We start from the raw sequence: 23,360 nt of genomic DNA on the forward strand, positions 1-23,360 counted from the left end.
CATAGTTTGGGGGCCTCTCCTATTGAGAGCAAGGTGATGCATCTTTAGTCATCAATGCTCTCCAATCTGATGGAGCAATGGCGTGTAATGGTGCTTTTGGGCACATTTTAAATGCTGCTCGACTGATTCTAAAGTCCGTTCCAGATTGGAAAGTTAGATTTGGTCGACGCGATACGAATAAGGTTGCCTATCGACTTGTGAGATTGGGTTTAATTTTAAATGATCAAGTCTCATGGTTTGGAAAACCTCTTAATGTAATTTCTGATATTCTTTTTGAGGATAGTCTTACTACTTAATTTAATGAAGACGCTCTTTTTCCTTTCAACCGAGTTAAAATCCCTCACAAAGTTTTTATTTAAATCCATTGTTAGCATCATATCCTCTTTATTTATACGTGTTCTACCTGATTAATGAATATATACTTATTCTAAAAAAAAAAAAAAAAAAAAGAGTAAATCAATCTTTTAGCGTCTCATCTTTATTTTTCAGTCTACTCCGTTATTCGTAGAAGAAAAATTGGATAAACTTGAAAAGGAAGAATCTTTATCTTTCCAAGGTCACATGCTATGCTTTTAAGCTAACTTTATCTCCACAAAACCGCTACCTCAAGTCAAATGCCCTCATGAAAAAAAGAGTCCTTGAAAAAAACCTTCTCTCTCGTTCCCACACATTTCTTGCCAGATCAAAATATTGATTCCCGCAAAGGACTCCAACCAACAATACTTTCTCACCCACACACCTCTCTCTCTCAAGGCAGATAAACCAAAATAAGAAGTCTCTTTATATCTCCCCCCCCCCCTCCTCCAACTTCAATGTCTTCATCAAGCAAAAAGAAGAAGCTTCTTACAACCATTCTCACAGCCAATGTTGCAGCCTGCGGTTGCGGAAGGCCGAAGCTTTCCGACGTGTACGAGCCGACCCCAAAACCCAAAATCCAAACCCACAAAAACCCTATTCACCGATCCCTCTCCTCTTCAAGTTCCGGAGATCAAAATGGCAAGAGCTTCACAGTTGAGGACGACAACGAAGATCGGTGCACCTCTACCACCGTTTCTTTTAACAACAACAGCTCCTCCTCGCAGTCACACCCATCTGATTCGGCGGAGAGTACGAATCCTAAGAACACAAAGATTTCGAGCCCGAATACGATGAAAGTCCACGACAGCATTGCGGTGGTGAAGGAATCAAACGATCCTTATAAGGATTTCAGGCAGTCGATGCTGCAGATGATTGTGGAGCAGCAGATTTACTCGAAGGACGATCTGCAGGAGCTGCTCAGCTGCTTTCTGGAGCTCAACTCTGCATCCCATCATGATGTTATCATCCGAGCATTCACACAAATCTGGAACGACCTCATCAGAGAAAGCGAGAAGCCGATGATCATGTGAATACCAGATGGGTTCCACATGCCGCGGCCATGTGAAGCATTGAATTGATGGGAAAGTGGGGGAGGAGGAAATTCAGAGGCGTGGGGTAGGTTGGGAAAATTCATTACTCATAAATTCAACGGAGAAGTAAAAAAAGTGAGATATTTGGTAGTTATTGGGTTTTTGCCTGGATGGACAGTAGTTTTAAGTAGCAACATGCAGAGGTGTTGATATAATCGTATTTTATTTTATTGGCATTTTATGTGAGTGTACAATTTCCAACATTTACATTCAATACTAACTGTGTAGTTTTAATTAATAATTTTGTAGTTGGGCACTCATTGTCCTCGTTTTCGATGTCTGGTTTATTTATTTATTTTTTTAACCAATGATATTATTTACATTAAAAGAAATGAAGTATATTATTTACATTAAAATAAAAGAAGTGGGTTTAATTTTACAATAAACTAATAATAATGTGATTTAAATTTGTATTTGACGAGAATTGAAGTTAAGACCTCGTGAAGAGGAATACTGCCTCCTTGCTTTCTATGTTTGGTATTTTATTTTTGGGTAAATGACTATGTTTGGTTGGTGAGGCTATTTCAGTTTAAACTTAAAGCTATAGTCAATTTGGGAGTTAAATTTGACTCTAGCTGTTATATCATTCCTATTATTTTGGAATTTAACTACAATACTTAGATTATTTAATATGCTTACCATAAGTTAGATACAATTTATATAAATATTTAGCCAATCCCTTAAATTTTAGTCCAATACACAAGTTATATATGACTATTTGATAACCAAATTGATAGCCAATCCCTTAAACAAAATGATAATCCAATTCACGAAGAACATAAGATAACCAAATTGATTCTGCACATGCATAAGCAAAAGCCATGTATTCCGATTCATTTAACGAAGAATACGCTTAGCAGCAATAAGATGTAATGCACAAGGTTAGCCATAAATTGAGCAACATGATTAACCGCAAAGGCAACGTCAAGGCGTGTCAATGAGATACTGATAAGAACCAAGCAGTTGACGGAACTCTGTGGCATCGGTAAATGGGAGTCACCTTGATTGGAATACTGGGCACGGCTAGAAATGGTTGTGAGCATGGCTTGCAGCCAACCATATTAGACCGCTTGAAAGTATCAACGACATATTTGGTCTGAGATAAATGAAGGCCAAAGGGAGTATTGTGGCTACCACAATACCAGAAAATAATGGAGCAGCTCAAGATCTTTGACAACAAATTCTTTGGCCAACAACGCAATGAAGTGAGTAAGAGCATCCTGAATATCACTAGTCAAAACTATATCATTAACATAAATCAATACTACCAAGGTACAGTAAACTGATGAAAAGTTAAAGGGAAAGGATTAGCTTGACTCTAAACAAAAACTTGACCAATAAAAAATGAAGTGAACTGCTGAAACTAGGGACGAGGAGTCTTCTTGAGACATAAATAGCTTTATGAGCTTTGTAGAAGTAGTGTGGCTTTTGAGGATCAACAAAATCGCATGGCTGCACCATATAGACACACAAAAAGCCATTTTCGACATCCAATTGACAAATGGACCAACCATGAGTGATATCCAAGCAAAGAAACATACAGAAGGTAGCGGGTTTGACAATGAAAACCCTTGGCCACCAGGGGCGACCATTCTATGGAACTATTAGCAAGGCATTGATCTTGAAGACCCATTTGCAACCAACAAAATTGTGGTGACGAGCCAATGTCCATGTTTGATTTTTGGCATTGAATTCATCCGTTATGGCATCGCACCACTTAGGAATATGAACAATGTGGGTAAAACAAGTGGGCTACATAAGAACAGTGAAAGCAATAGTTTTATGAGGTAAAGGGTAGGGTACAATTCCGTCTGTGCGAATTTCGGCCGAGAAGGCCCTGTTTGAGATTTGGTCGCCATGGCATGATTTTGTACGACATGAGCTAAAGGAATGGGTTGCGAAGTGGGCACAAGTAAGGAGAAGGCCCACTGGCCGTGGACCCAAACGGATGCAGGGGAGGCAGGGGCCTAGATTCTATCAACCATGAATGTTGGGTAGAGAGGACAAAAGCAGAGGGAGGCAGAAGCCTAGGTTCTGTCAGCCCTCAAGGTTGGGCCGAGAGCACATGAGCAGAGTCCACAGTGGGTACTGTGAGCACTGGAGCACAGCCTAAGGCAAAGGTGTGGGCGTCGGTGACTGGGTGATCCAAATGTTGTCATTGTGCAGAGGTGTTGTAGGCTTTGGGTAAAGGGGAAAGGTAAGTTTCCCCCACATTGGTCCATACCAGATAATTGAGCGAATTGGTGAGGTTGTGGACCGACTTGACTTACCTCTAAAGTTGTCGAAGGTGCACAATGTTTTCCAGGTTTCCATGCTTACAAAGATATGTCTCTGACCCTTCGAATGTTATCCAGCCCCAGCCCTTGGAGATCAACCAAAATTTGACTAGAAGGAAAAGGTTCTAAGGAACAAAACTGTCAAACTTGTGAAAGTCTTTTGACGAGGCAACTTGGGAGACAGCTTTTATTCACGTTTGTTTCTTTAGTTGTACCTCTGTGTAATGTAGAAATTTGGGGATAAAATTTTTTTAAGAGGGGTATTATGACCCGTCCATAATTTTGTAATGATGGTACAGTGGGTGCTCTAAAGGCAAATGTGTTGGTGTATTTCATTAATATATATATGTGTGTGTGTGTGTGTGTGTGTGATGTTGCGTGAGAGACTGGCTGCAATGCCATGTCTCTTGGAATTGAATATATATGGTGCTGACAGTGGGATAAAGGGAGAAAGGGAGAAAGGCTGCAGTGATATGCCTTTTGGCTGCAGGCCGTGCTTTTTTCTGATGAATTGGCGTGTCTCTTAGATTGAAGAAGCATGGCTGCAGTTGTCTGATGAACAATAGGATTGCATCCTTTCGGAAAAATGAAAGGATGAAGCAGGTTGTCTTTCAGAAAATGAAAGGATGCAGTAGGTTGTGTTTTTTATTTATTAAAAGATGCATCCGTTCGGTGGCAATGATGCAGGAAGTCATGACCTTTTACATGCACACTTTGATCCATCTTTAAGGGGTTCTATAGTATCTATAAATAGCCCATGTTGGCTGCTATTTGGATATACAATTCTTCAAACAATATTTTCTTATCCTCTTTCTTTTCATCAAAATCATACAGTTTCATTTTAGAAGATTTTAAGGGAATTTCAGTTATTGCTAAACTAAAATTCCAAACTTTGTTGTATCCTGGAAGTGATTTGCTTTAGACCCATTAGCAAACTCATATTAGAGTGGGGGCAAATATCACTTTAAGGAAAACGTATTAACGTGCCTCAAAGTCATTTTTTCTGTTTAATTCTCAACCTTATTCTTACAATCTTAAAGTGATATTCGAAATGGAGAAGATGTCCGAAACTATGGCTTTGTCTGCAATGAACGACAATGCTTTTTGGAAACTTGACAAGTTTGACGGAACCAATTTCATGCGCTGGAAGGACAAGATACGCTGGATGTTGACGGCCCTGAAAATTGCCTATGTTCTTGATCCAAATCTACAGCCAATTCCTGAACCTAATGATGCAGATACTGAACAAATTATTGCCAACAAAAAGAAGCGTGAAGATGATGAATTGATGTGCAGAAGACATATCCTAAATACTTTGTCGGATCGGCTCTACAATTTATTTTCTACAACTCAATCTCCAAGGGAAATATGGAATGCTCTTGAAGAGAAGTATACATCGGAGAAAAAAGGTACCGATAAATTTATCATGTTTAAGTTCTACGAATTCATTATGACTGATGGAAAATCCATTGTGCACCAAGTTTAAGATTTATTACTTTTGGTCACAAAGCTTCGTGAAGTCAAAATAATTGTTCCGGATGCATTGCAAGTAGGGGCTATCATGTCAAAATTGCCCCCTGGATGGAACAATTATAGAAAGAAGCTTTTGCATATGGCAGAAGATATAAGTCTCCAAGATCTCTTAAAGGGGATCCAAATTGAAGAGGAAACGAGAAAATGAGAAAATTATTTTTCCTCACAGGACTTCACTAAGATTAATTAGGTTGAAAGTAGCAATAGTAAGTTCAAAAAGAACTTGAAAGCAAATAACCTAGGAAAGTTAAAAAAGACATCCTTGGGCACCAACAGTGGCAAGAAAAATGCAACTTGCCACCATTGTGGAAAGAAAGGCCACTTTATTCGTGATTGCAGGTTCAAGAAAAATAAGGACGCTAAATTAAACAAAGCAAATATGGTAGAAGAAACTCATACTGAAGATATAATTGCTATGGTGTCTGAAATGCAAATTGGCATGATCACTGAATTGAACATGGCTGTAGCCGTTAAATCTTCTGACTAGTGGCTTGATTTTGGTGCTACCATACATGTTTGCAATGATAGAGCACAATTCAAAATCTACAAAACCGAAGAGGATGGTTAAGAAGTACTAATGTGCAATCACAATGATGCTAAGGTTCTTGGAAAATGGACTGTTGAACTACAATTCACTTCTGGAAAAACAATGACTCTGACAAATGTTTTTCATGTCCCAGACATTAAGAAGAATCTTGTATCTGCAAATCTACTGTGTAAAAGTGGTATTAAAGTGGTGTTGGAAGCCGACAAATTTATACTGTCAAATAATGGTGTATTTGTTGGCAAGGGTTATTCATTTGATGGAATGTTCAAACTCAGTATCAATAAAGTGAATTCTTCTGTCTATATTGTTGACTCTTCTTTTACGTTTAATTTCTTGTAAATATGTTGCAATTAAAAATTGTGAAATCTACACACAAGCTAAAATTACAAAGAAACCTTTTCAAAAAGTAGAAAGAAATACTGAAATATTAGATCTAGTTCATTCTGATATATGTGAGTTTAATGGTGTTTTAACTAGAGGAGGAAAACACTATTTTATTACTTTCATTGATGATTGTTCTAGATTTACTTATGTTTATTTAATGTCTAATAAAGATGAAGCCCTTGAGTTTTTCAAACGATATAAGGCTGAAGTTGAAAACCAAAAGAAAAGGAAAATTAAAATCCTTAGGAGTGATAGAGGTGGTGAATATTTTTCAAATGAATTCTCTTTGTTTTGTGAAGAACATGGAATCATTCATCAGAAAACCGCACCTTACACTCCACAACAAAATGGCTTAGCAGAAAGAAAGAATAAGACACTCATTGATATGATTAATTCAATGATCATAAGTGCAAATGTTCCTACATATTTATGAGGTGAAACTCTTCTTGCAGCATGCCATATACAAAACAGAATTACCTCTAAGAAAACTCATGTGTCACCATATGAAGTATGGAAGGGCAGAAAGCCAAATTTGGATTATTTAAGAGTTTGGGGATGTTTGTCCTTTTATAGGTCTCACGACCCTAAAAGATCCAAATTAGGTCCTAGAGGCATAAAAAGTATTTTTGTGGGATATGCCCAGAAGTCTAAAGCATACAAATTGCTTGATGTGAACTCAAATGTCATTGTTGAGTCAAGAGATGTAGAGTTCTTTGAGGATAAATTTTATAATGACCTTAGTCCTAGTTCAGTTGAAAAACATGATCAACAATTAGTGTCGAAAGAAAATCCTAGTTCATTTTTCGGCACCAAAAAGAGAAAGGAACCGAAAGAGGTTCTAGAATGTATGAAAAGTCAAAGGGTCAGAAAAGAAAAGTATTTAGGTCTTGATTTTATATCTTCAGAAGCCATTTTATTTTTGGTGGAAGGAAACAGAGAAAAGGTTCTACATAAAATACCTTTCATTTTAAATGTAGAAGGAGATCCTGTAACCTTAAAAGAAGCAATGATTTCTAGAGATGCAACTTTATGGAAAGAAGCTATGGATGATGAGATGAACTCATAGTTATCAAACCAAACTTGAACTTTGGTTGACTTACCACATGGATCCAAACCAATTGGTTGTAAGTGGGTGTTTAGAAGAAAATATAATACTGATGGTTCTCTGCAAACCTTCAAAGCCTGATTGGTAGCCAAAGGTTTTAAATAGAAAATGGAAATTGACTACTTTGACACCTATGCACCAGTTGCAAGAATCACCTCCATTAGAGTGTTGTTTGCTTTAGCATCCGTATATAACCTATATGTACATCAAATGGATGTGAAAACAACCTTTTTAAATGGAGATTTGGATGAAGAGGTATATATGGAGCAGTCGGAAGGATTTGTTCTTCCTGGTAATGAAAAGAAGGTTTGTAAATTAGTGAAATCACTATATGGTCTAAAACAAGCGCCAAAACAATGGCATAAAAAATTGGACTATCATTTTGTCAAATGGTTTTAGACATAATAATGCCGATAAGTGTATTTATTCTAAATTCACTGATGAATATGGTGTTGTCATATGCTTATATGTAGATGATTTACTAATATTTGGGACCAACATGAAAGCTATATCTGAAACTAAGAAGTATCTAAATTCAAATTTCAAAATGAAAGAAATGAAGTGGATACTATCTTAAGGATAAAAGTAAGGAGACATGATGGGGGTTTTGCATTGTGCCAGTCACAGTATGTTGAAAAAATATTGCAAAAGTATAAGCATTTGCAAATAAAAGAAGCACCAACCCCTTATGACTCTAAGATCAACATGCTTGTAAATTTTGGCAGATCAGTTGCTCAACTTGAATATGCTAGTGCAATTGGAGGATTGCTTCGCATAGCGCAAGGCCAGATATGGCATTTGCGGTTTGTAAGCTTTCAAGATATACTAGCAACCCTAGCACTTTATATTGGAAAGCAATTTGTAGAGTTTTTGGTTATCTTAAAAAGACTACTAATTTGGGTCTATTTTATTCAAGATTTCTAGCGGTACTAGAAGGGTACTTAGATGCTAGTTGGATTACTAGCGCAAGCGATAATAAATCCACAACATGATGGATATTCACTATTGGGGGATGTGCTGTTTCTTGGGTATCAAAGAAACAAACTGTTATATCACACTCCACTATGGAATCTGAGTTTATAGCATTAGCAGTCGCATGCAAAGAAGCAGAATGGTTGAGAGATTTATTGTTCGACATAGAGTTGTGGCCACAACTAATGCCATCTATTTCTTTGTATTGCGATAGTCAAGCTACATTGTGTAGAGCTTATAGCAAAGCATATAATGACAAATCTAGACATATTAGCTTTAGACATGAATTTGTCAAACAGTTAATAACACAAGGAGTTGTTAACATAACTTATGTAAGGTCAAATAAAAATTTGGCAGATCCTTTTACTAAGGGACTCTCGAGAGATATGGTACAAAGTACATCTAGTGGAATGGGGCTGAAACCCTTTACTATAAATCACCAGTAATGGTAACCCAACTTTGCCTAGAACATCACTAGACCAAAGTTCAATGGGTAATAACAAGTTATTGATAAGTGATTTGAATAAGCACTGAATAATTTATATAGCCTATTCCAGAATGTCAGTGCATACTGCTATGATATAGAGGATGAAATTTAAATTCTTAATGAGGTATAATAATATAAGATGTTCGAATAGCAGGAACATATACAAGTAACCTCACCTATATAAACATAAGAAGTGGTGCCGCTTCTACCAAGAGTTTTTTTGGGTTTTCTCTTGTAAATGTTTATGAAACCAGGATGTAGCACAGGGTTATAATAGTGCTAACTAGATACAAAATTTTCTCCAAGGAAGCTATAATATGATCATGTGTGTAGCATTTTTCAGTTTTGACTGATAAATACATAGTTTAAGGTATGGAAATGCCACTATTGTATTTGTAAAAACCTTGAGATACTTACACTAATTGAAGGTTAAAATCGAAAGATACCTTTTTGTATGCATGCATATGAGTATGATTAAAATTAATGATAGAAAGATTGATTCATTATCATATTTCTAGTTTTATATATTTTGAGATAGAGGAGAATTGTTAGATGTTTCCTAGTATATCAGCATATATATTATTGAAATAGGAAAAGATTGTTGGTGTATTTCATTAATATATATATATATATATATATATATATATATATATATCTATGTGTGTGTGTGTGTGTGTGATGTTGCGTGAGAGACTGGCTGCAATGCCATGTCTCTTGGAATTGAATATATATATATATATGGTGCTGACAGTGGGATAAAGGGAGAAAGGCTGCAGTGATATGCCTTTTGGCTGCAGGCCGTGCTTTTTTCTGATGAATTGGCGTGTCTCTTAGATTGAAGAAGCATGGCTGCAGTTGTCTGATGAACAATAGGATTGCATCCTTTCGGAAAAATGAAAGGATGAAGCAGGTTGTCTTTCAGAAAATGAAAGGATGCAGCAGGTTGTGTTTTTTATTTATTAAAAGATGCATCCGTTCGGTGGCAATGATGCAGGAAGTCATGACCTTTTACATGCACACGTTGATCCATCTTTAAAGGGTTCTATAGTATCCATCTTTAAAGAGCGGAAACAATGATACCAAACAAGTAAGGCGACCGGGGTAAGTATCCAAGCAAAATCTCCCATTGCTTGCTCGCTAAGGTTCAAATGTGTTTTGGCATGTGAACTAATAATAATGTATTTTGGAGACATAACTAGGATTTTTATGCGAGAGCAAGTGTGTTAATCTTGTACATTGAAATAGCATTCACTCTTTGAAAACTGGTGTAGCATAAAACATAAACCAACCAAAATCTTGGCCGTGTGGTTTGGTGGGTTTATAGTTTGGCCCAATCAATCCTTCCATTTGGTCTGAAATTTTAGCCTAAAACTGTCCCAACTCAGTCCGATACCAATATGGATCTAGCCTTGGCTAAACAAAGAAACAATTGCTTTTTATCCACTTTTGCTAAGGGCTGGAATTTTTTTCTGAAAATTCCAATCCAATACCCAAATAAATAATACCAAAATTTTTGGGACTCCATACCGAACCGATCTTGAACCCTTTGGTAAGGAAACAAGATTACATATTTAGTGGTTCAAGAATTCCAAACCATACCGATATATATATATATATATATATATATATATATATATATATATATATATATGGTTACATATATGTTGAATGTTGAATTTAAATAGTTTGATAGTAGGATATATTAGAAATAAAAGTATGCAATTAAGTGGTTTGGAACTTTAAAACGTTAATTTACTTGACCAAATTGCAATTTTACTCAGTGTTCTAAAAATCGGCCTAGGTGGTCGCCTAGGCGCTGGGTGGGCGGTGGTGCCCCGATGCGATTTCGGCCAAAACGTTCACTCAAGGCGGGGAGGATTTAGGCGGCTGCCTAGGCGCTCGTCAAGCGTTCTAGGCGGTGCTAGGCGGCAGTCAAGGCGGCTACAAATCCCAAAATCGCTGTAACTCTCTCAACAAATCTGCAACTTTCAATGTTATATGTAAAAGCAGAGCCTCGGCGAGCTTCTGAAGCTTGCCATCTATAAGCATATGAGGGAAGAGAGAGAGAGAGAGAGAGAGAGAGAGAGAGAGCCTTGGCGGGCTCAAGTTGCAGTCTTGCAGATTTAGCTTTGAGCTTCTGAAAGCGCTAATGAAGAAGAAGAAACGAAAGGGTTGAATGGGCATGTTATTTTCACTTTCCAATGGGTCAAATGTGGTTTTGATCTGGGCACCACCTTGGGGAGTGGAACCTGGTTTTAAATTTTGATACCACCATTGGCACACTGCAGTGGTCTTGTTATTGGGGAATGTGAGAGAGGTGGAGTAGAACCGGTTTTTAATTTTGAAACCACCAACTGGCATTGCATGGTCTTGTCATCTTTAAAAAGTTGGGATATAAATAAATATATATATATATATATATGTTATATATAAATGTTATCTGAATTATTTAAATATGGTTTTTTTCCTTTAGACTACCATATTAGATACATAAAATAAGTAATTATATAGTCATATAATATATAATAAATCTAAATCCGCCTAATACGCCTAAGCACTCGCTTAGGCTCCGTCTAACTGTCTAGGCGCTACGCCCTAATTTGCGGTCCGACTAGCGTCTAGCGGTTTTTAGAACCATAATTTTACTTGACCAAATTGCAATTAAATAAATAAAATACAATTATGATGCTTTACCTAAGAAACAAAAATAAAAAATCAAAGCACTTCTAATCCATACAAGACTCCCGCGTGCTTCTCGGGGCCATCATTCATAAAATACACATCCATAATTTTCTGAAACGCATGCCACGTCAGCAAGCTATCTGAACCGGCCTGGTGGCACTTACCGGCTGCCCGGTCCAACTTTAAAATCTTCGCCACCTGGTCCAGCCCTCCGTACAAGCTGTTACAGAACCGAATCATGTACTTGACGTCATAAATTCTATTTCCGAAAAACACCCTCACAATCCTCAAAAACTCTTCCATGCCACTCGGCAATTCCTTCTGGCCCGTGAGGATCTTCACCAAGTACCCAAAGTCGTACGCGCCGTGGAACGCCACCCAACTCACTGAGTCGTTGCAGACGAGTCCCGACGACATCATCAACTCTGCGAACCGGGCCGACGCGATGCCGTCGGAGAGGTTGCGGTCGAAGTCGATTCCCTGGCGGCGGAGGAGCTGGATGGAGTCTGAAGCGTGGCGGTCCCGGGCGATGTCGAAGTCGTTGAAGTTGAATTCCCAGATGTAGGGCGTCGGGGAGCCGAGGTCGGGGAGGTTGCCACCGGAGTCGGTGAGGGTGAGGCCCACCTGGATGAGGTTGAGATCGTCAACGTTGGATTTGAGGTTTTTGTAGTGATCGGTCGGCTGTGTATCGTGTTTGTACGGCTGTCGATATATTAGTCCGGGGAATTCTGTGTCCATCGAAATAAAGGGGCAGTCGTCGATAACTTGGCGAATTAGTTCGAACTCAGATTCTAGATTGTGGGCCCACACTTGTCGGATTGCGATCGGCTTCGACTTGGAACTCGAAGTTGAACTTACTTTGCGGCGGCACATGTTTGATTTAAATAACAAATTAAACAACGAAGGCTTGTGGATATTGGACGAGTGAAGACTGAAGAGTGGATGTTGGTATATATAGTGAGACATTAGGATCCCCATTCGAAATTGGGGAATCAAAGTCCATATGCGTGTAGGAATTTGGTAGTTGTTCTTTCCCTTTTGGTAGTTGTTCTTTCCCTTTTATCTTACTTCTGAGGAAATATAATTTAAGAAAAATTATTATGAGTCCTTAGTTTCTAATGTTTATTGACTAAGACTTTATCAGTTTTTAGATTTTCATCAAAATTTTTAACATTAATATATTAATGAATTACATGTAAGTTATATAATTTCTATAATAAAAATTAGTAATTGATTTAGAGTTTTAATACTCACATCCTTATTAAACTTCTAATTAATTTTCAATTCAAACATTTCCAAAGAATAAAAAATAAAATTATCATAAGTTTTGTACCCATTAAATTAAATTTTCAATTTTTTAATGTTATATGTACCCATTCTTAAATATATCAATTTGTTATATGAAAAATATACCTTTTTTTAATATAAAATGTACCCATTTTTTTTTTTTATATAAAATTCATTCAATCTTTTCTCTAATCTATTTTTTTAACTTATATGGGTACATTCCATTTCGTTGATTTGAGAATGTATCTATGTGATGTGAAAATTATGTTGACACACAAATTAAACCCTATTTGTGACAATTGTAGTAATGAAGTAAGTAGGGATCGTTATAACCGGGGATTAACTAGGGGTGCTAATCTAATTTGAAATGATTCAAACAGAAACTAGAACTTAATTTGGACGAATTTGGAAGTGTTTATGACTCCAAATGCTTAAAAGAACACAAAATAAAACAAATACGAATGACTACAACTCAACAAAATATGGGGGGATTGTGGTTGGACGAATCTAAACTAAATGGGCAGATTGTAAAGAAAACAGATTTTAAGATAAAATTGTGATGAATCAATGGATGATGGAATAACTAAGGGGTTCTTCTCCACACATGAAATATATGCAACATAAATCAATTTCCAATTATCAATCCAATAAGTTATGAACCTCGACACTCCAAGTTAATTAGGTCCGCTTAAATTAACCTTCAGATTTCTCTAGAATCATTGAATTGGATGAATATGCATCGCAAACAAATTATTCCTAACAAATTCTCTATATGAACAGCATGATAAAGACATAAGTTAGAATCATTACGTTCTTTGGAAATCATAAGCATCGACAAGGCATTTGTAACTATGAAAAGCATGATACGCTTGCCAGGAATCTACTTAACATGATCGTGACTAGCAACCTTCACTACTTGTGAATATAAATTCATAACGATTAGGTGAAACAAACTTATATCCTAGCATCAAATTCAAGCATGCAAATTAAGCGTGCACTCTCAATCAACATACAAGAATAAGTTCTAAATCAAACGGTTAAGCAAATTGTATTCAAAACTTATGCAACGATAACTGGAAGTAATCAACTTATTTCACATATATAATCATGGTTTCGAATCACCCCCTAGCTAACTAGGGGGTTTAGCCTCTCATGTTCACATAAAGAGAAATAAAATTGAATTTAAACATAACGAACAAAAGATTGATTACACCTAGGATGCACAACGAATCCACTTGAATTTTTGCGCGTCGAAGCCCCTCTTTCCTCTTCTCCTTGCTGCGGCAGAGAGTGTTTAGGTTACGGTTTGGAGAGTGAATATGTGTGAAGGGGCTGAATGAATTGAATGGTTTCTGGGTGATAGTGGTTGCGGCACAAAAAGAGAGAATGGAATGGTGCTGCGGCTGTTTGGTTTTTGGGTGATGGGATGCTGGAATGGATGTATTGGCAGCGGCAAGGATGAATGAATGGGATAATGGGATGGTGGCTGCACGGTTTTTAGGAGAGAATTAGGGTAAAATAATATATGGGGGGCCACGGCTTAGAAGAATAATTAGGATGAAAAATGGCTGATTAAAATATCAATGAATGGCTTATGGGATTTTTGGGTGAATATTAGGGTGAATGATTATGGAATGCCACGGCTTAGGGGGAATTATGGGAGAATGGCTGAATGGGTGCTACGGCTTATGGTGGAAAAATGGGAGAATGTGAGGAGTGACGGCTAGGGAGAAAATTAAAGGGAACGGCTGAGATTAGAACTAGAAGGCTTAGGGTTTATGGATGATGGATGGGAGATGCGGTTAGGGGTTTAAAACATATATGATTTCAGAAATAAACCCTAGCTTGTTTTTATTAACTAAAATAAATTCAAAGACTTCTAGAATTTAGGAAATAAAATAAGAAATTAAAGGGGGACTGATTAAAGGGTGCGGCTAGGGTTAGGTTAGGAGAGGGAAATAGGGTTTAATTGCACAACATTGGACAAAAGTGCCCCCCCTTGCACGGCAAGGGAAGGGAATTAGGGTTAAGGCACGGCAAGGTTGTGTAATTGGGCTAGGGCCTTGGTTTTGTGTCCTAAAGTACCTACAAGGACTTCAAAGTGGCTAGAAAATACAGACATTTAACTTAGGAAAGGTTACCAAAACGGGAAACCTAGGGTTAACTTTCCTACTTCAAATAGGAAACCTTGTTTGAGTAGGATTCCTCGTTTTGGTAAGAATTCATCGTTGGAGTAGGAATTCGTCGTTTCTTCAAGTCTTCAACTCATTCATTCCTCTTTCGCTCCAAAAGACTCCAATTTGCATCTTCTTGCACACTTTGGCCTTATAATCTGAAAATACACAAAAGTGGCCTTAAACACTCAAATAACTAAATAAACACAACATAAATGCACGAGAACAAGCTAATTAAGTCGCATGAATATGCTCCTATCACTATGCCAAGTTTAAAAGAAGAAATTTAATAATATTATTAAGCCTAATATCATTTTTTTTGGTGTTTAAGAAGAATGTACCCATGTTTGGTACAATAATTTTTTGGTGAGTTTTGATGAACGTACCTGACACACCCCGACCGGAGTCGAGGCATGCTGGTCGTCATGTGAGGGTGACGTAGCCATGTGCACAGTGCGGAAGCAAAAGATAGTAATAAAAGTACGAATAAATAAAAACCAAAGTACAAAACAATGTAGTTAACGTACAAGTGCAAGTGTAAGTGTGATAAACAATATTCAGAGCACAGAAAGCCTAGTGTAGTCCAAAGGAACAAACATTAACTAAACACACCCAGAGGTGGTCCTACACTACGTGGATTCCTCGCAAGCCACTAAAAGAGCAATCCAAACTAGAACTTGGAGAGGCGCAAAACAGAAAGTGTGAGTGGGCAAAAACAAAGCTTTTCAAAATCATTTCATTATCAAAAGTTCTAACCCCTCGCTGTAAAACCTATATAGTTTCCCAGAAAATAAGATATACACATATATCGAAACATGTTCAGAAATATGCCATGTCAAATACTTCAACATAAAGTGTAAGTAACCCAGGTATGCTAATCAATATAAATAACATGTCAGCCAGAGTCACCTAATGTGACCTGTACGGCTGAATTTAGAGCTCAAATCCCCAACTCACTAACTATACCCGCACACGAGTTGGAACCACCTAAAGTGGTCTATACGACAAGACTAGGTGTAAATAAATATGCTCAAGTGCTACGATCACGTGAAGACTGGGCGAATAATCACGGGTCACCTACGAGTCAGAACCACCTAAAGTGGTCTGTACGACAGGACTGTGCACCTAACTTGGATCCAAGGTGAGCATATGGTGCGCGAGGTGAACATCACGTGAAGGACTATGCCCCAACTTTGGGCAGGAACACTAACACCGGGGGTGCAGGTTATGAGCTCTTTATGCATCTCACATAACTACTACAACATAACCATAACCATAACTGTAACTTACCTGGCACTTACCTGTGCATCTGCAGCACCAAACATACATATACGTTACAATTCATGCATAAATAAGTATGCAAAGACTATGCATGGCCTTTTAAAAACATAATAACATTCTATTTCATTTTCCAGGGAAAACCACAAGTATATAGGTATATACGGAAAATCAAAAGCCCAGTCACTGATATGTGGAAGGGTCGTAACCCCTGAGCCTTGAGTGACTGCGCTCGTCCTCAGGATATGTCTCACCTATATGCGAAACAACTATAAAAATGTCAAAGCACATAATCAAAACTAGGTAATAACTTCTCATACAATGCTCAAATAGGGTGTATGAATGAATACACCAACGTGATTTACTCAACCTCACGAACATCCCCATATTTTTAAAATAATTTTTCGATGCTCTATGCGCCGCCACGCGCCGGCGAGTGCACTAACCTACGCGCCCCCCACGCGCGGCCATGTGCCTGGCATACTGACGGCGTTAGCATATTCCGTCCAAAACTGACCGAATGTACTGTCGTCTTTTCCGGCGAAGCGCTGGTCGCAGAAAATCTGGAAAAACTTTAAACCTTTCGTTCTCACTCATTTCTTTACCAATTTCTATGAAATTTGCACCAATGGAAAGCTGGAGATGAGTAAAACAACGTTATACCTGTTTGAAACCTCAAAGATCACGAGATGTCATTGGAGAAATTCAAGAAAAATCGGCCAAACTTGTAACTCACGATCCTGACGTCCAAATCTACCCAACGAACCATCCCGAGCTTCCTAAGGACCTTACTAAGCTTCCTATAAGCTTTAAATTCCCTGAAAAACAACATTTCACGTGTGCATGAACAGTGACCAAATCGGAGATTCTTGGTTTGACGTGAAATCGAAGTATTCCTTACCTGAAATTGGTATGGTTGGACTCGTATAATCCTCACAAACATAAAGGTACAATTTTCCACCTCGATCTGCAATGTTTTCAAGGGTTTTGGGTCTCGTTCGTACAAATGGAGAAGAATAGAGAGTTTGAGACAGAGAGGGATACATGGGGAAGGAGATGAGGATGAAAGTGTTTGGTCCAGATGCAACCAACAAAGCCACAAAACAATCACCCAAAATGACAAATAACCACTAGGGCAAAATCGTCATTTCATACCTACGGTACAATTAATTCGGGATGGGCTGTCACAACCTACCCACCTTAAAAAATTTCGTCCCAAAATTCAAAACAACACTCAACTACCCACTAGTAATCGTAGAACAATCGAGGATACAAATCTCTCATCCGATCTTCTGTCTCCCAAGTAGAATCCTCCGCTGAGTGATTACTCCACAAAACTTTCACTAAACTCATAGTCTTGTTCCTCAGAACCTTTTCCTTCCAATCTAGAATCGTTACTGGTTCATCATCATATGTTAAATCCAGATTAATTTCCAATGGTTGAGGAGGTATCACATGTGACGAATCCGCAACGTAATGACGAAGCAAGGACACATGAAAAACATTATGTACTTTAGCCAGCTTAGAAGGCAACTTAAGCATGTAAGCCACTTCACCAACTCGCTCAGTGATCATATATGGTCCGATATACCTGGGACTTAACTTACCTTTCTTTCCGAACCGTACTACATCTCTCCACGGTGACAACTTCAGAAACACCCAATCACCCACTTCATACACTCTGTCAGTAGTATGCCGGTCCGCTAAGCTCTTTTGTTGATCCTGGGCCACCTTCAAGTTAGACTTAATTACCTGAACATTTTGAGTAGCCTCACCTACAATCTCGGGGCCTACAAAACTCTTTCTCCGACTTCTGACCAACACAAAGGTGTTCGATAAGATTTACCATATAGTGCCTCAAATGGTGACATGCCAATACTCGAATGAAAGCTGTTATTGTAGGCAAATTCCATTAAATCTAATCGCTTGTGCCAAGCATCGCCAAACTGCAACACCGAAGATCTCAACATATCCTCTAACGTCTGAATGGTCCTCTCAGATTGTCCGTCTGTCTGAGGATGATATGCCGTACTGTAGAGTAATCTCGTACCCAAAGCTTCCTGAAAAGCCACCCAAAATTTAGAAGTAAATCTTGGGTCACGATCCAAGACAATACTCACTGGAACTCCATGGTACTTTACAATCTTCGATATGAATAACTTAGCTAATCGGCCCAAAGAATACTTTTCCCTCACTGGAATAAAATGCGCTGACTTAGTAAGTCGATCAACTATCGAATGGTATGATACATTTTAGTACCTCTAGGATGCATTGCATAAGTTGAGATATGCGCTTCATCAAGAATTGCTTTCTTTAATTCCAAATTATTCAGCACAAACATTCTACTATCCTACATAAGCATGCCATCTGATTCTCAAACTCTGAAGTCTTTCTTTTTCCCCTGATTCCTTGCTTGAATTATTTCCTGGGTCTTTTCATTAACCATCTGAACTTCAAGTACACAATCAATTAAAATTGGCCTAACTTGAAAATTAGCAAGTAAGGCTACCTCTTGACCTTTAACCTCTAACCGTACTCCAGTTAATCTCAAGTCTGCCATTAGAGGAACACGACTAGCGTACAACGTGTTAATACGACGTTGAGATTTCCTGCTAAGTGCATCAGCTACCACATTTGCACGACTAGGGTGATAATCAATCGTGCAATCATAATCACTAAGTCGTTCCAACCATCTCCGTTGATGAAAATTAAGGTCTCTCTGAGTGAAAAGAAATTGAAGACTCTTATGGTCCGTAAATATCTTACATTTCTCACCATAAAGATAATGTCTCCACATCTTCAAGGCAAAGATAATGGCCGCCAACTCCAAATCATGAGTAGGGTAATTCATCTCATGAGGCTTTAATTGTCGTGAAGTATAAGCAATCACCCTACCATGCTGCATCAGTACACATCCCAGACCATTCAAGGAAGCATCACTGTAGACTTCGAAATTACCACTATTGTTTGGAAGTGCCAAAACAGGTGCATGAGTGAGACAATACTTCAACTGTTGGAAACTCTGCTCACAATTATCATCCCACTCAAATTTAACTTCCTTCCTAGTTAACCTCGTCAATGGTAAAGCAATCACGGAAAAATCCTTAACAAACCGCCGGTAATACCTTGCTAAACCAAGAAAACTCCATACCTCAGTGATGGTTCATGGTTGCTCCCAATTCTCCACTAATGCTACTTTTTAAGGATCCACCAAAATACCTTGAGCAGATATGACGTGTCCCAAAAATGCCACTTGATCTAACCAAAATTGGCACTTGCTAAACTTAGCATATAGTTGGTGTTCCCTCAACCTTTTCAACACCAAAGTAAGATGTCGAACATGCTCAGATTTAGACTTAGAGTATACCAGAATATCGTCGATAAAGACAATAACAAATCTATCCAAATATGGTTGGAATACTCGGTTCATTAAATCCATAAAAGCAGCTGGCGCATTTGTTAATCCAAATGGCATCACCAGAAACTCGTAATGACTATAACGAGTCTTGAAAGCTATCTTAGGGACATCATCACTACTGATCTTCAACTAATAATAACCCGATCTTAAATCAATTTTAGAGAATACATAGGCACCTTGAAGTTGATCAAACAAATCATCAATACGTGGCAATGGATAACGGTTTTTAATTGTTACCCGATTCAATTGCCTGTAATTAATGCATAACCTCAGAGTCCCGTCTTTCTTTCTCACAAACAACACTGGAGCTCCCCAGGGTGAAGTACTAGGTTGAATAAAACCTTTATCCACTAGTTCCTGCAATTGGATTTTCAATTGCCTAAACTCAGCAGGAGCCATTTGATAAAGAGTCAATGATATATGATTAGTACCTGGAAGCAAATCAATGGTAAACTCCACATCTCGGTCTGGCGGCAATCCAGGTAAATCGTCAGGAAAAACATCAGGAAAATGCCTGACTATTCTTACGTCCTCTACGCTACTAGGAGTAACATTATTCAACACTACATGACCTAAATATCCCTGACACCCTTTTGATAACAACCTTTTAGCTCTCACCGTTGAAATAATGCCATGTCTTACCCCACTCTGTTCACCCACAAAAGTGACCATAGGTAATCCAGGATGATGGAAGGTAACAGTTTTCCTGTAACAATCATTGTTGGCACGGTTATGGTGCAACGAATATGTGCCCAAAATCACATCCAAATCAACAATATCTAATGGGATAAGGTTAGCTGGCATAACAATATCTTCCACCATCACTGGACATCCTGGATACACACAATCAATATAACATCTCTCCCCTCTAGGCATAGCAAACTCTAAACCATACCCTAGAGGAGTAGGGTGAGGTTGCGTCACTTGAGAAAATGTATGAGAAATAACATAATGTGTAGCACCACAATCAATCAATACTTTAGCAAAATAACCAAGGATATTTAACGTACCCATGATCAAGTCCCGATTATTATGAGCATCTTGCAGAGAAATATTGTGAATGCGTCCCTGGGTCTGCTGTCGTCCACCTCGACCCTGCACATTACGCCCCTGACTAGGTTGACCAGACTGCCTTGAAGATCCCACACTACTAGTAGCAATTTTTCCCTGCGGAGGCTGTCCTCCCTGGTACCACTGAGATCCACCCATTGGAATGGGAGGATACGACATATAACCACCTGAAAACTGAGGATACCTACTCTGAAAATAAGGATCCTGGGGATACGGATATTGCCCTGAAGCATAAGGAGCATCATCACCCTGATAATGGTAAGCACCCCCACGACCCATTTGCCCAAAATTACTAGGCCCTGGGACTTACTGAATTGCCTGGTGGTGGTAAGAAAGACTGTTGGGGCCTCTGCTGATTCTAGGGACAATTTGTAGCTCTATGTCCTATTTGCCCACAAGTGAAACAACCACGGTTGCCTCTCCTACACTCACCAAAATGCCGATTGTTACACCCGCGGCATAACGGAGCTATTCCTCTACCAGTGTCACCCTGTCTCTGGCCTCTAGGACCCCAAGAAAATCTACCACCTCTTCCCTGACCAGTGGCACTAAAACCTCCGCTGGAAGAACTGGAATTGGCTCCACTATGCTTAAAACTCTGAGTCTTGCGAGGTTTGTGAGATGTTTGACCTTTGCCTTTATCTTTTTTCCTTTGATTGACATTTTTTTCTTCTTCCTCACTCTCGCTAGGCATATTCTCAGAATCCTTAATCCTCAACAAAATCTTATAGAACTTCTTATAAGAGTCGCAAGGAGTAATGGTCGCCATAGAACGCCACTTCTTCTTAGTACCCAATCGAACACGACGAACCATCTCACCCGGATTGGCAGCAACCTCCAGATAATAACGAGATAAATCAGTGAACCTCCAATAGTACTCATTCACCATCAATTTCCCTTGCCTCAACTAGGTAAATTCTTGGTTCTTACGATCAATGTACTCAGGAGGCACACACCTTTTCCTAAATAACTGCTTAAACACTTCTCAGTCAGCCCTTTCCTCTGGTGTCAAACGACGGACCTCCCGTTCCCACCAAGATGACGATTCCTTACCTAAGAACCATGAAGTCGTCTCTACCCACTTTTGAACGGGAATATTTCCCTGATTATGCAATACACAAAAGGTCTTTTCAATATGCTCAAGCCACCGTTCAGCTTCTTCAAAACCTTTGTGGCCCTCAAACTTATCCAGCTTTAAATTATACACGGTCTCCAGAGGAGTCCTCTGAGGAGGGTGGAGCATCGACTGAATAGCAGTAGCAATAGCTTCCCCTAATTGAGCTACATCGGGGAAACTAGGCTCATTAGAACGACGTGGTTCCTTACGAGGCGACATAGTTCTGATAGAAGACACCAAAACAATTAGAACACTCACAAAATAAGAAGGACTGCCAAACTTATGCTCTGATACCAAACTGACACACCTCAACTGGAGTCGAGGAGTGCTGGTTTGTCACGTGAGGGTGACGTAGCCATATGCACAGTACGGAAGCAAAAGATAGTAATAAAAGTACGAATAAATAAAAACCAAACTACAAAAAAATGTAGTTAACGTACAAGTGCAAGTGTAAGTGTGATAAACAATATTCAGAGCATAGAAAGCCTAGTGCAGTCCAGAGAAACAAACACTAACTAAACACACCCAGAGGTGGTCCTACACTGGTGATAATCTGTCAGATATGTCGTGGATTCCTCGTAAGCCACCAAAAGAGCAATCCAAACTAGAACCTAGAGGGGCGCAAAATAGAAAGTGTGAGTGGGCAAAAACAAAGCTTTTTAAAATCATTTCATTATCAAAAGTTCTAACCTCTCGGGCTAAAACCTGTATAGTTTCCCAGAAAATAAGATATACACATATATCAAAAACATGTTCAGAAATATGCCATGTCAAATGCTTCAACATAAAGAGTAAGCAACCCAGGTATGCTAATCAATATAAATAACATGTTAGGCGGAGTCACCTAACGTGACCTGTACGGCTGAATCTAGAGCTCAAATCCCCAACTGACTAACTATACCTGCACACGAGTCGGAACCACCCAAAGTGGTATGTACGACATGACTGGGTGTAAATAAATACGCTCAAGTGTACGATCACGTGAAGACTGGGCGAATAATCGCGGGTCACCTACGAGTTGGAACCATTTAAAGTGGTATGTACGACAGGACTGTGCACCTAACTTGGATCCAAGGTGAGCATATGGTGCGGGAGGTGAACATCATGTGAAGGACTGTGCCCTAACTTTGGGCGGGAGCACTAACACTGGGGGTGCAGGTTATGAGCTCTCTATGCATCTCACATAACTATTACAACACAACCATAACTGTAACTTACCTGGCACTTACCTGTGTGCCCGCAACACCAAACATACATATACGTTACAATTCATGCATAAATAAGTATGCAAAGACTATGCATGGCCTTTTAAAAACATAATAACATTCTATTTCATTTTCCGGGAAAAACCACAAGTATATAGGTATATAGGGAAAACCAAAAGCCCACTCACTGATATGTGGAAGGGTCGTAACCCCCAAGCCTTGAGTGACTGCGCTCGTCCTCAGGATAGGTCTCACCTATATGCGGAACAACTATAAAAACGTCAATTAAAGCACATAACCAAAACTAGGTAATAACTTCTCATACAATGCTCAAATGGGGTGTATGAATACACCAATGTGATCTACTCAACCTCAC

At 38.8% G+C, this 23,360-nt stretch overlaps 4 protein-coding genes across 4 annotated transcripts; 1 reads left to right on the forward strand and 3 right to left on the reverse strand.

Moving 5' to 3' along the window:
• The first annotated feature begins 630 nt into the window (after nt 1-630).
• LOC137741298 (transcription repressor OFP4-like) lies at nt 631-1,694 on the forward strand. Its single transcript, XM_068481020.1, has one exon. It carries the CDS (start codon nt 813-815, stop codon nt 1,386-1,388), a length of 576 nt encoding a protein of 191 aa, XP_068337121.1. The 5' UTR covers nt 631-812; the 3' UTR covers nt 1,389-1,694.
• A 9,704-nt stretch (nt 1,695-11,398) lies between these two features.
• On the reverse strand, nt 11,399-12,338 carry LOC137741435 (probable CCR4-associated factor 1 homolog 9). The gene has a single exon (XM_068481152.1). The coding sequence runs from the start codon at nt 12,305-12,307 to the stop codon at nt 11,468-11,470; it is 840 nt and encodes a 279-aa protein (XP_068337253.1). The 5' UTR covers nt 12,308-12,338; the 3' UTR covers nt 11,399-11,467.
• Nucleotides 12,339-17,418: 5,080 nt separating this feature from the next.
• Nucleotides 17,419-20,941, reverse strand: LOC137742985 (uncharacterized). Its single transcript, XM_068482910.1, has 5 exons — nt 19,829-20,941; nt 19,595-19,720; nt 18,683-19,195; nt 18,121-18,233; nt 17,419-17,986 (listed from the first exon to the last, which is right to left on the reverse strand). Exons 1-5 carry the CDS (start codon nt 20,939-20,941, stop codon nt 17,419-17,421), a joined length of 2,433 nt encoding a protein of 810 aa, XP_068339011.1.
• A 79-nt stretch (nt 20,942-21,020) lies between these two features.
• LOC137742986 (uncharacterized) lies at nt 21,021-21,551 on the reverse strand. Its single transcript, XM_068482911.1, has one exon. It carries the CDS (start codon nt 21,549-21,551, stop codon nt 21,021-21,023), a length of 531 nt encoding a protein of 176 aa, XP_068339012.1.
• Nucleotides 21,552-23,360: the final 1,809 nt, after the last annotated feature.

Source organism: Pyrus communis, chromosome 8, assembly GCF_963583255.1.
Source record: "Pyrus communis chromosome 8, drPyrComm1.1, whole genome shotgun sequence".
NCBI classification, from domain to species: domain Eukaryota; kingdom Viridiplantae; phylum Streptophyta; class Magnoliopsida; order Rosales; family Rosaceae; genus Pyrus; species Pyrus communis.